The sequence below is a fragment of the Neovison vison genome, chromosome 1 (assembly GCF_020171115.1).
Source record: "Neovison vison isolate M4711 chromosome 1, ASM_NN_V1, whole genome shotgun sequence".
Taxonomy (NCBI): Eukaryota; Metazoa; Chordata; class Mammalia; order Carnivora; family Mustelidae; genus Neogale; species Neogale vison.
In genome coordinates, this window is record NC_058091.1 from 288,342,985 (window position 1) to 288,356,432 (window position 13,448).

At 43.6% G+C, this 13,448-nt stretch overlaps 1 protein-coding gene across 1 annotated transcript in view; it reads right to left on the bottom strand.

Moving 5' to 3' along the window:
* The window catches only part of SLC1A3 (solute carrier family 1 member 3), a 76,602-nt gene extending 64,073 nt beyond the window's left edge, over positions 1-12,529 (bottom strand). The window contains exons 1-2 of the mRNA XM_044232602.1: positions 12,405-12,529; positions 10,533-10,804 (exon numbers count right to left, since the gene is read on the bottom strand). Of these exons, the coding sequence (XP_044088537.1) occupies positions 10,533-10,713 (181 nt within the window). The 5' untranslated portion in view covers positions 10,714-10,804; positions 12,405-12,529. The remainder of the gene's footprint in view (positions 1-10,532; positions 10,805-12,404) is intronic.
* Positions 12,530-13,448: the final 919 nt, after the last annotated feature.

Below are 13,448 nucleotides of genomic sequence, written 5' to 3' on the forward strand. Positions count from 1 at the left end.
TGCTGCTCCTGGTCTTTGGTTTCACTCCAAACTTCCAGGCATTTCCTTGAGAGAAGCTACTCTGTGGGAGGCAACCTTTCAACCCTCCCCCACTCCCCTGTTCCCACATCCTTCAGCGATTTGGGCCCGGGCTTGGCTCATTCTTTTGTGCTTTGGTATTTCCTGTTGCTGGAGGTGGGAAATACCTGCTCCAGCCTTGTTCTACCAGTGGTGCCCAGAGGAACCAGCCCTGGGTCACTGATGCAGACACGTCCACATGGCAAGCAACTCGGAGAAGACAACGCTATCAGAAGAACCCCAGGAGTTCTGAAAGACTGTAGCTTTCTCCCTAAAATTGCACTAACACAGGCACTTAAATTTGCAAATAATCTTGCAGGTCTTTCAAATGTCCAATCCATTGTCATTTAAAAATTATTCTATTAAGATCATTAGCATCTGTTGCATTCCTTTCTGGTAAAAAATAAAATGGTGTTATGAGTGAGTAGAAAGTGTAAATGCGGTTACAATTCTGGGGACATATCCCACAGATATACTTACCTGGGGAAAATAACTTTTGTACAGGATTACTCATTGTACCATTTAACAAATATAGCTAAGGTTGGAAACAATCTAAGTGCCTGTCAATTGGGAATTGCTTAAAGAGATGATGGTACACCCATCTAACACACCCCCAGGAGAGAGAGATGAGGCTCTTTATGTGCAAATAAGGCACCATGTCCAAGGTATATTGTATAGGTATATTATATATATTACATATATATGTTATATATATATATATAATAGGTATATTATATATAAAGTTAAATTATATATAAAAAAGGAAGGTGTAGGGGCGCCTGGATGGCTCAGTGGGTTAAGCCTCTGCCTTCGGCTCAGGTCATGATCTCAGGGTCCTGAGACTGAGCCCTGCATCTGGGCTCTCTGCTCGGCAGGGAGCCTGCTTCCCCCTTTCTCTCTCTGCCTGCCTCTCTGCCTTCTTGTGAACAATCTGTCCAAAAAAAAAAAAAAAAAAAAAACTTTAAAAAAGCAAGGTGTAAAGCAGGCTATATACATTATGCCAGCATTTGTATACTAAAGGCAAAAAAGGGACAGATACGTACTCATTTTTATACTCATAAAATAATTCTAAAGGCACACGAAAAACTGATAACAAGGTATTTATATCCTTTTGAAGTTTTTATTTTGGTCAATGTAAATATATATCATAAATAAAATGACAAAATAAATAAGCAAAAAAAATTGGCTCGCTTAAAAAAAAAAATCTGACTAAATTCAGGCTGTTTGCCTGGCTCCATCTGAGGACCATGTGACTCTTGATCTCTGGGTCATGAGTTTGAGCCCCACGTTGGGTGTAGAGATTAGTTAAATAAATGAAAACGAAACTTGGCCGAAAAAAAAATCTGAATTCCAATCTACATTATTTCTGCTAGATGGTTGGATCTTTCTAAAAAAGTCCCTTTGGGTCTGGGTCAGTTTCTCCTCAACCTTGCTTTGATTTGCTTTAACAATGAGTTTACTTAATTTGGGCCACGGAGAGGAAAGTCACTAGCTGTGCTCAGATTTCTAGTGAGTGGATCACTTTCTGACCAAACAGTTCTCTTTTTTTCTGGAGACAAGGAAGCGAATCTGAAAAAACTTTGCACTCAATCATCATACGATTACGTCGGCTTCCACGCATTAGCCGTTGCAGTAACAACGCACCAAAGCTGCAAATTCACCTTGTAAACCACTAGGCAAAGGTAACATGCTCTTTCATCATCCATCCTACTGTACAAAGCACTGCAATGGCAAAACTGACAAAAGCCCTGGGAAGTCTATGGAAGCTCAGCTTTTTTTTTTTTTTTTTTTTTAGATTTTATTTACTTATTGTCAGAAAGAGAGAAAGTAAAAGAAAGAGACTGTACAAGCAGGGGGAGTACAAGCAGGTAGAGGCAGAAGCAGACCCCTGTGGAGCAGGAAGCCAGATGTGGGACTCGATCCCAGGACCCTAGGATCATGACCTGAGTTGAAGGCGGATCCTTAACCGACTGAGCCACCCAAGTGTCCCCAAAATCTCAGCTATTTTATATGGCTATTTCATTTGCCTTAAAAAAAGCAAATGCAAGAGGACAAAAAGAAAGTAAGAAGACAGCTGTGGTTATAGGCAGTCTGTTAAAAGACTCACAAGTTCCTTCTCGATCCATCTTTCACCATTCACATTCAACAACAAGTTGAAGGCAGCGGCAAGCACATGGATCCCTGGGGTTTGGCCTTACTTGCTTTAAAGATGAAATTTCCAGGGATGCATTTGTCTAAAAGGACGAGAAGGGCAGCAATTGTCCGTCTCTCATTAGGGACAAATGAGCTTCATCTTACAAGATTGTGAATGGAAAGTCTCTCACTAATAGCCCATTGTTTTCTCTCTGGGAAGCAGAAGCGGGCTGTGGCCTGGAATCATTGTTGGAGAACTGGAGAAGTCTCTTTGGGGTACAAGAAGAATGGAGGTGCCCTTTCTGGAGTCGGGGGACTCAGTCTTGAAATTCAAAACTTACGGGTGCCTTTTAACTTGCTGCTCCTCCATTTACTTTTGAATCTTTGATAGGATAGGATCTTTGATAGTGAAAAAGGAGTACTTTCCCACTCTTGTCTTAATTCATCCAGGGAATATCTTCCTTTATCCGGTTTTGGGGATTTTATTCTCCTCTTTTTGGCTTCAAAACCACTTGAGGACCTCTCTCGCCTGGGATTAGTGATGGGCATATTCTTGGGTTAGGGAGTAAGCGCTGGGCAACTTTGTTAGCACGGGAGCTGGACCCAAACTCTTCATTTTTATACTGGGCGAACACAATGTCTACACTTCTGTGCCCTCGGTGTTGTGTTTCCTCATCTCACAGCAATGAGCCATCTCTCACCTGCCAACCAAACAGCTGAAGAATGGCAGCACCCAGTGTTCCATAAATAGCAAGTGTTCCAACACCTGGAATGCAAGGCTAGGAGAGGCTGGGGCTTCAATTTCAGTTGCCTTTTCCAGGAAGCATAGGCTCTTTCCTGCCTTGTTGGCTCTATAGCAAAAACAGAGGCTCGCAGCTTTTCTCCTCTGATTTAGAGGGATGGGCAGGAGACTGCCGGGGAGAGGTGCCTTCGGCAGGGGCACGCCTCATCTGTGGGCTCCCACACTGGTCACCCCACCCACAGTGCAGGAACATGACGGTCCTCAAGAATTTAACGGGAGAGAAGGTGGCTGCTTGTGCATGGGACAGACTGACTAGACGAGTCAGGAGACCAAGGTTTAGGATAAAGTTCCCTGCAATCGTACAGCGTCAAGGAGTGGAAAGAAAACATGGGTGTGCTGGACTCCATACGTTCTGCTTTAGAGGAAGGCAAATCAGACTTTAAATGATAGAATTTTGGAGTTGGAAGCAGACATTAGTCGAAATGTGAGTTGCTGACGAGGAAGTCTGTGGCCCGCAGGTTTGTCCGGAATCATAAAGTGAGTTGATGGCAGAGATGGGTCGATAATCAGGACCTTCGGACTCTTGGTGCTTTCTCGCGGGCATTCCGGACAACAGCGGCCACTGCTCGGGAGGACTGACTGGCCCTGGACTTGCTCTGCTAGACAGTGCCTGGGGCAAACTGTAAACTGGAGCACCTCAACGATGCAAGGTTTTATTACTGCAGGTAAGTGTTCCAAACACACCTGCTTATTGGATAACCTACTTAAAAGAGAAACAAACTTGAAGTTCCCTGTTTGGTTTGCTCCTCATCTGAACAAACAGGAAGAAAACAGCAAAGTAAAATCCAGAGATAATCTTTGAGTGACATCAAGTCCTCTACCCCTGGACCAATTCTCTTAGGAACGAGCAACACCCCTCCCAGATTTCCAGAACCTCTCAACTAGCCCGTCCTGACTCGGATAGGGGTGGCCGGTAATGGGCAGTAGACCCCAAAACACTGGAGAAAAGGGAGAAACCAGGGAGGTGGGGAACTATCAGATTGGTCCCAAGTGGTAGGAACCAAAATTGTGTACTTTAAAAAAAAAAAAAATTATTGAAAACATTTTCTCAGCAGCTCTCCTAGCCGGAGGGAAGGGTCTACTGTCCCACACGCCCTCCACTGAGCAGCCAGTATTGTGAAGAGCGATGTCTCTGGGGGATTACTTTCTGCTTGGCTCAGGAGGCCAGGTGGGTGAGGGACAGATAATGACAGTATCACTTACTACAGCCTTTCATCTCAGCCTTTCAAAGCCCTTTACAACCACTAAATCTCTTCCTACAAGTCTTCTTGGCCCTCTTCTCTAGCCAAGGAAATAGAAGCCACTTCTCCTAGACCTCAACCAGGGGGCCATCTTCTCCCCTTGCTGGCCTGTCTTCCCCACCCCGTTGGCTCTCAGGTCTCCAGCAGACCGTATCATCAAATCAGTGTGTATTTTCACCTGGTGTCCCAGCGAAGATGCAAGCAAAAGATGAGGGGTCTATAGTTTCTATGGATATTCCACCTGCCAAGCCCTCAAGGAAATTATTAAAGGTTACATGGTTGTAAGTGGTGGGACTGGAATATAAATCTTGGCAGAGAGGTGTTACAGTTATTCTATTTTACATGGAAGGAGGCTCAGTTCCACAACTGAGGACATAAACCTAAACTGTCAGACTCCAGATCCCACAGCTCTGATCCACTCCCGGACACCGTCCTGGACGACACCCCCACGACAGGAGGCAGCTCCCTGAAACGCTATTCGAGAGTGAAATTGAGGGCCAGGATCCAAGTGGGCCGTGAGCACATGTCAGGTAGTTATTATTGCTGTCCCTGACCATATTTTTTCTGTATTTCTGCTCCCTGGAGGAGAAAACAACGCAGAAGAAGATCACTAGTCCCTACACTCTACCTTGGTGTCCCTTCTCCAGAGCAGGGCATGGTGGATCCATGGCTTCTGAGTTCATGAGGCCTAACCCCTTCCCTCCCAGCCGTCTGGCCCCAGGAGCTGAGCTCTACAGCACCAGGGGACGGCCTACCCCAGAAGCTCCCTCTCTCTCTTCTCATTTCCAGGGAGTGTTGAAGAAACCACAAATCCCAGCCTGGAAATCTTTCACCATTCCTTGGATTGTTCAACTGTGTGGAGATGCCTGTCTCTTGGTAAGCAGAGAGGCTACCCACATGGGGGCCACATGGGGCCCACACCCCTAACTCTGGCCATCGGCCCCTTTGGTCCCATTTCGCATCATTTCAGGGCGGCAGCTGATGGCTAACCACATCACTAAAGCTGTCTGACTGAACTAACGGACTCGGCGAGATAACGTGTATGTGTGCAAGGCACACAATACCATTATGGCATTTCTGGGAGATTCACAGAGAAGGGCCCTGGAGTTAACAGTGTTCTGAGAAGAGTCTCATTTACAGAGTAGCTTCAGCAGGAGCACAACCTGCTTCACGATCATCATTCGTTTAAAACTCAACGACAGAACCTACTAGAAGACAGACCCTGGTTCAGTCTCCGTATCAAAATACCTCCAAAATTTCCCTGCAGAGCGAGCCTGTTGAACTCTACCTCTGTTGGGGCATTCGCATCGTAAAATCAACACGCCACCCTTCCCATTCTTGCCGCAGTCTTCTTCCTGTGTTCTACCCCCTCCGGTAGCACGGGCACCCGCAGTCACCAAGTCAGACATGCGAGCAGTGGCCTGCCCTCCCGCTCTTCCGCTACTGCTCGGGAGCAAGCCGCCGCCGAACGCAGGGCTGCCTCGGGCACTGCGGTCCCAATGTCACCCCTCCTTTCCCTCACTCTTGTCCTTGGGTCAGAACACACCCTTAGCTAACTGATGTCATAGGAAGGGACATGTCCCGAGGGCAGGGACCAGCTCTGGGAAGAGTGGATAAGAGTCTAAACGGAGGACCACAATTGGTCGATTTGAGTCCCAGTCAATATGCATCAGTAGGAGAAGTTTCTGAGCCGCTTCCTTATCTGGGACAGGAGAATAGGAATACCTCCCTCCCTGGCTTGTTCTGAGAATTAAACCGAGCTCCTGTGTGAACAATACTTAAAACAGTGCTTGGCACATGGTGTAAGGGTCTGCGATGCCTATAATAGGTGTAATGGTAGATGAGGAGACCGAGGCTCAGAGCAGCTCAACGGCTGCTCTAGGATCATACGGCTATTAAATCGTACAGCTGGCATATCTTTCATCAAAAGCCACACCCACACTCTTTCCCACCACAGGATACATCTAGGACCCACGTGTTTCTTTATTTTTTTTTTAAGATTTTATTCATTTATTTGAAATAGAGAGTGAGAGAGAGTGCATGAGTTGGAGGGCAGATGGAGAGGAGAGAGAGAAGCAGGCTCCCTGCTGAGCAACGATCTCAGGACCTTGGGACCAGGACCCGAGCCAAAGGCATACGCTTAACTGGTTGAGCCACCCAGCTGCCCAGCCCCCGACACGGGTGTGAATAAGAAAGCAGAACCTTTAAAGCATCAACACAAAAACCATATATTACATGGAACAATATGGATAATATGATCTCACTTAAAAAATGTTTAGAGATTTAAAAATTTAAATTTTTAAATTTAAATTTTAAAACTCCCTGTTACTACCTCTGAACCTTGTCCATTCCTTTGTCATCTCATTTTATCCATCTCTCCTACTAAAAGACCTAAGGGCAGAGACTCCCCAAGGCATAGCATAGGCCAGATACCCAATATTCAGTATTTGTTAAACTGCTGAATAGCCCTGAATCTTTCAACAAAACCACACATTTATTTAGCAGACAAAAGATAAGAGTATACAATACACGAATGTGGCAAAAGCATTCAAATCATACAAGCACTTATTTAGAGGAAAGTAATATTCCTTCTATTCCATTACCAAACACCCAGTTCCCACATCCCAGAGGCAGCCACATGGCCGGTTTCTTGTATATCCTTCAGCGATATCACTGACGTCACTGAATTAGAGTGCAACTGACATTCATTGCTGAAGAATATTAGGGAATGTTGGGAAATGCTTTATGCACATTTAGTATGTTTTCGTTTCTGAAAAATCACCAATTTTTCTCCAACCCATATAAAGGACAACCCAAACGAAAAAGGTGTGTGTGTGTGTGAGAGAGAGAGAGAGAGAGAGAGAGAAACAAACCACAGCGAAAGGTGCTAGTTTCTGTGCTCGGGAATTCCCTCAAGTAAAACCACCCTCCAAGTCTATGCGATGCTGTTTAATTTCCTTCCCCTTGCAGCTGGTCTTATGACCCATTTCTGCAAAAATTTTTAGCCTGAGATTTCATTTTTTACTGTGCTATTCGTTCCCTGGACATGGAAAGATGGGCATTCTGTGTGACTTGAGCACAACAAAGGACTTTCCCTTTTTTGTAGTGAGGTGTCCGAAGCCACTCTCATCCCACTTACCACAGTATGAAATGAGAAAGTGCTTCCTGGAGAGAGAAAGATAGTAACCACTCTCGTCAGTGTGGTTTTTGTCAGACAGATGTCTGCAACAGCCCTAGGAGACACTTTATCTAATGCTTTAATAATGAACCCTCTTAAAGGGACTTAGCACTTGGCAATGCCTTCTCTTAGGTTGCTAATTTGTGCCCTGTTACGTCGCTCTGTAAGAGCATGGCACATTCAGACTTTGACGTCACTTAGAAATGACATTAGACAGTAGGTTTTTTTTTTTTTTTTTTTTTTTTAATTAAAAGTGATTCAAACCTAAGAATTTGGTTCTTCTCATCTCCTCTTTGGGGAAAATAACTTTTCTTCTTCCTTGTTAGAATCTACCCAGTTTTTTTCCTATTGCTGCAGCAAACAGATTACAGAGTTGAAGTCCAGACATGTTCTTTTTATTCTTTTAGGGCTGATGTAGACATGGTACCCAGTGACAAGCTAAATGGTGCCTTTGTTTCCACTGGGCCCTCAATGGAAGACACACCAAGAGATAACCGAAGGAGTCTTCCTTCTTTCCTTAGCCTGTTTGCTACTAAATTGTCTATTTGCCTTTCCAAGTCTTTGGTGTAGACTCAGTGGTCTCTCTGACTGTCAATGAGCTCTTTTTATGTGCTTCTTTGTTTGTGCCTTCTTGTTACTTCTACCTCTTCAGTTTCCATTAGTAAAGCCAACCATGAGGACATCCTGCCAAGTTATCTACCCTGGCCCAGCCAACTCATGGCGGTTCTCACAAATGTTAGGTCCTCACTGGGCTAGGAAAGGATCCCAGAACTCGTAGAGAAAATGGACTATTAAATCCTGGCATTATCTTCCTACTATTAGAGATTTGTCTTTGTAATCACTTAGGAAATTGCTTCTCCACCAATCTGCCTCCCATGTGCGGGTTTTATTACTTTCCCTTCCTCTATTCTTTAACTGAAACATTCCTGTTCTAGAAATCGAACTCTTGTGTTTAGAACGTCGTTTTGAACAAGTGTTTCTGCATCTTTTCTGAACATGAGCTCTGTTATTAAGGGTGTAGGATTGCAGGATAAATGAGTATTTGTTCAATGAACGAGAGGGATGCGGCTTAATCATGTATAGGAGAATTATAAGTTTACTGCGGATTTAACTGGGTAAATCATATAGTAAATGACAATGGTATGGGAATGCATCTAGCATTGTTTCCTAATTGGCATCTACGAAGACTTCGCAACGTTTCTCTTCCGGCATCTCTCGCAAAACACCAACTAGTTCACAGAGCAGGAAGGCAGGATGGCTGGCCTGGATAGCCTGAGTCTGACTTTCTGCTCTAGCATTTACTATCTGCATGACTATGGGCAAGTTGCTTGATCTCTCCATGCTCACTATTCTCATCTATAAAACAAAGACCATACTAATCATACCCACTCACTCACAGACTTGTTTGAGGATTAAGTAAGCTAATACAGGCAAAACACCTAGAAAGTGGTTGGAATAATAGAAAAACATTTGCTATTATTATTTGGCAGCTACTGTTTGGCTTGATGACTATCATTCAACCATTTAACATTTATCATTCAACCATTAACCATCTAACTTCCAAGACAATGACATGGGCTGAAATACTTTCCCCAGGAATGTGCTTAAGTCTGGGAATCTGGGGCGCCTGGATGGCTCAGTCGGTTAAACATCTGCCTTTGGCTTAGGTCATGATCCCAGGGTCCTGGGATAGGGCCGTGAGTCTGGGCTTTCTGCTCAGTGGGGAGCCTGCTTCTCCTTCTGCTCCTCTCCCCGCTTGTGCTCTCTCTCTCTCAAATAAATATATAAAATCTTAAAATAAAACAATACAAAACAAAACCCACAACAAACCTGGGAACGTACTAAAGCAAGCCATTGCTTCCCTGAGTCAATCAGGACCTTTTTTTTCTCTTTGAACATCTCCAAAATTAGTTGAACGGTCATTAATCGCCAACAATTACTAAAAGGAGCCAAAGAAGCTGAAATGGAATATATCTAAAGTCTTGTGACAAAGTATTCTTCTGTTGTCTTCCTGTTTGTCTACAATTTAAGAATCCTAATTTTGGGGATAGAGTTCTACTTATTTTTACATGCTACGAAACTTTCTTAGTTTTTATTGTCATTACCTCTTTATATTTGATGGAGATCTTGGCAAACTCCAAGGTAGAGATTAAAACTGTACACAATCTCCCTTTCCCCTTTTGGGCCACATATTAGAAATTTATGTTAGATAGTTTTTACAACAATGGCATTGGTTTATGTATTTACCAGCCTAGGGATTTCTATATTGGTTCAGTCAAAGAGTCCAAGTAAGTTGTTTCTTCAGCTCTATCTTAGGATAGATGCCACCATAAGCAATAAGTGATAATTTCAGATATCAATAAGTCAAACAGAACAATGTTTTATTAGTACAGACTGCTGTCAACAATGCTACATTTGTGAGAGGCTGAAAAGTTTCAGAAAAGGGATGGCTATTTATGGCAAGATACGAATGAAAACGATCTGGGTCAAGATTTTTCTCAATTTACTCTTTCCAGTCACTGGATGGGGGAGTGCAAACACGGAAAAGACTCAGCCTCTACCTCTAGGCACAATACTCAGCTTCAAGTCAGCACCAGTTAGAAGAGAATTACTATTAGGAACCCGTACCTCATTTTGGGTGTACTAATTGTATAAATTAGTTTGAAACTAATTTTGAACTAATGAAACTAATGTGAAACTAAACTAAACTAAACTAATGTGAAAGTGACATCATAGAATAATTACATTGTGGCCAAATCTATCATGCCTGCTTGTTTTGTTATTTAACTGCTTAGGCCTAATGATTAAATTATCACTCTTTCATCCTTACACGAGATGGGAAAACATTTGTTTCCCTTCTCCACACAATCGATTGATTTGCATAATGCCTAATGATGCTTCTTTCAGATTCCCATGTGTTTACCATACATTGCTCCAAACATGCCAACAGACTGTCATTTAATGGGAGAAAAAAAAAAGTCTTCTAGTTCAGACGCAAGCCTGGACTATTATTTTGAATACCTACAATCAGTCCATCTGATAATATACTCAGGTAGCCAGATGCCCCAGAGAAACGAGATCCTTTTCTTTTTTTTTTCTTGGTTGTTATCAAATAACTTACCCACAATGACTGCAGTGACAGTGAGCAGCACAAAAGCATTCCGAAATAGGTAACTTTTAACATCCTCCTTTGTGATGTTCTGCACTTTCCTTTTGGCCAAGAGTGTGCGCTTACGAACCCCTCGCTGGAAGCTCTCCATTCTGCCTCCCAGCCTGGGCTCTTCTCCATTGCTTTTAGTCATATTTTACTTCTCTAGGAGAGTCTCTTCTTTGCACTTCAGTGTTTCGGAATCACGCCCGGAAAGCCAGACCTCTTTGGTGTTAAGAACACAACTAGAACCAGAAGAGAAGAGACAAGAGTTACAGCCTGCAGGGTGAGAAATCAGTGCGGCCCCACACAGGGCAAGCTGTTGGTATACTGCATCATCTAAGAGGAATCAAAGGCTAGAGAGAGCCACAATGCCAGGTTGCAGGGCTGGGATATGCATATTTCACTGGACCACGTGTGAGAAATGTGTGTAAGTTCAGAATATACAAGCAATTAAACAAACAAACAAAAAGAAGATAGGAGAATTGTGTGTTCTATTAAAAAAAAAAAATCTGCCCTTTTCATTCCAAGGAGGCTATAAAAGGGTTCTTCAGATCCCTGAGTGTGACTGAGCAGTCCCCATCCCCTCCTCTCCCCCCAAACTAGTTAAGTGCTTTTTGCACAATGTTCACCCTCAATAAATGTCTAATTGAATTGAATGCACAGGAAGCACTCGATAATTACTTGATGGCTTGTGTCCTGTACATGGTGAAGGCATAACCAGGTCAATAAAATGAATTAAAATATTGATTTTTCACCGTCAGAGCTTTCTGTTATATATAATAAAGTAACGCTTTTCCTCATTAAGGAAAAAACAGAATATATGCACAGGACTTCAGAAATATATTTGACAATTTTACAGGGTCATTTTTAAAATTTTTTTCCCTGAAATAAGCAAAGATCACGGAGCCCGTCTATGCACGATCTGAAATCGTCATTCATTTTCTTTTTTATTACAAGCAGAAAGTAGTATCTGTCTTTGTGGCAATCATATCTGCAGTCTCCTGAGGAAACCATCAGCGACTTCTGGGTATTTCAAAATTTAGGGTTTCTACAACAGAGGAGATGAATCCAATTTTCATTCCAAACATTACAGCATGTGGTTTCTAGTTTCTTTAAAGTGCTCCTAGGTTATTCAAATATATCTAAGTCCATCTCTCCTGGGTGGAAATCAGTTGTTTTGAAGAAATCAAAGGGTTCCTCCTGTTTCCTAAGATTTGTGATCCATAATCTTTCCCGTGATCAATCCGAGTAAAGATCAATGGTGCCTGTGGACGTGTGTTTAAGTCAACGCCAGCAGCCAGCGTGTGGGGCTGTGGGGGAGGTCACTGGGAAGCTCTAGCAGACTCCTCCAAAGCCTTTGGCAAATCCAAGTGTGGAAAAAAAGACTCGCCTGAACAGTTCTGACATTTTAATAAAATTGCAGGTTGGGGTCACTGATCATACGACCCGCAGCTTGCTTGAGATTTCACAGCAGATTAGAAGTTTAGGGAGAAGAGAAGGAGGGGTGGCCAGATTTTTTTTTCCCCTCTTTTCACTCATCTCTGTTTCCCTTTCCAGTCATTTTTGAAGCAGACCAGCTCAGCCTTGACTTTTTTTTTTTTTTTTTTTCCTAGCTCTGGAACCACAATCTACCCGCAATCCGGCCCGAATGACTCAACCTCAAATTCGGAGGGGACACGGCACAGACATCGCGCGCTCCTTACATTAAAGGACCAACGTGGACTTTACCTACCAAAATGGCTAGTTGCTGACTCTCGCTACTCCGCCTGCGAAAGGAAATGCACTGGCGGGGAAGGGCAGCGAGGAGCGAAGCCCGGCAGGAACGCGGGACGTCAGACTTACCTTTCCTGGTTTTGTAGCGCGGAAGGGACCGCGGGCGGCAGTGACACGGCGGATCCCGCAGCGGGTCCGGCGGAGCAGCGAGCGCCGGGAGCAGGGCAGACACGCGCTCTGGGGCTGCGAGTTACTCTCAGCGCAACTTAAGAAAAGGGGAGGAGTCTGCGCCCGGGAGAGGGGGAGTGGGGAGAAATGAAAACACCGCCGCGAAGGAGGGGAGCAAACCCGAGGCTTCTGGAATATTGATTAATTTTGGCTCACCAGAGGCGTGCTTGCTGGCTTTGTTTTGCTACTTAGACCACTTCACGCTTTGTCAGTTCACTTTCATTAGGAATGCAAAACCGGGAAGAATGGCAAAATAAAGCTCACACACTCTCAGAAAGCTGGAAGTCTTGATTAGAACGTTCCAAAGGAGACTTTGCTAAGACCAAATGTAATTATCTCACATTAGTGCAGGTTCCCTCCCCTGAAGGAAGCACGGGAGTGTGTGCTCTTTTGCCTGGTTGTACAGCTATTATAAAGAGCCCTTCTTTTTAGAATTGGGGGAAATAAATGACGTTTCTTGGGAAGACCCAGAGCTTGACAAGCATGGAGAGAGAGAAATGCTTACTACAACTCTGCAAACTTGCCTAAAGTTACTCAAAACACAAGATGAGGCATGTCCCTATGTTAGCAGTTTAAACTCTTCTTATAACAAATCTAATTTAGCTCCAGCTGCCTGAATTACAAAGTCTAGAAAGGTAAGAAACGCACAGAGACCAGGATCTTTGCTGAGCTATAAAGTAAAAAGCATTTTAAGACCAGGAGCGTAAATGCACACTGGAAGGTTTGTGATTTCAAAAGATAAGTTGCTTTACAGATAGATGCTTCAGTATTAAAGGATGCTCAGTGTCTCCTCCCCACAAAGCACCCTCCCCACTGGTTCTAGGAATTAGAAAATTCTCATTGCACTTTTAGCCCACTTTTCTAGAAAGGAAAACAGGTAGTAGAAATAGATTTTTTTAAATGAAAAAAAAAAAAAAAGTCTTTTAAACCCTCACTCAGCTCCAA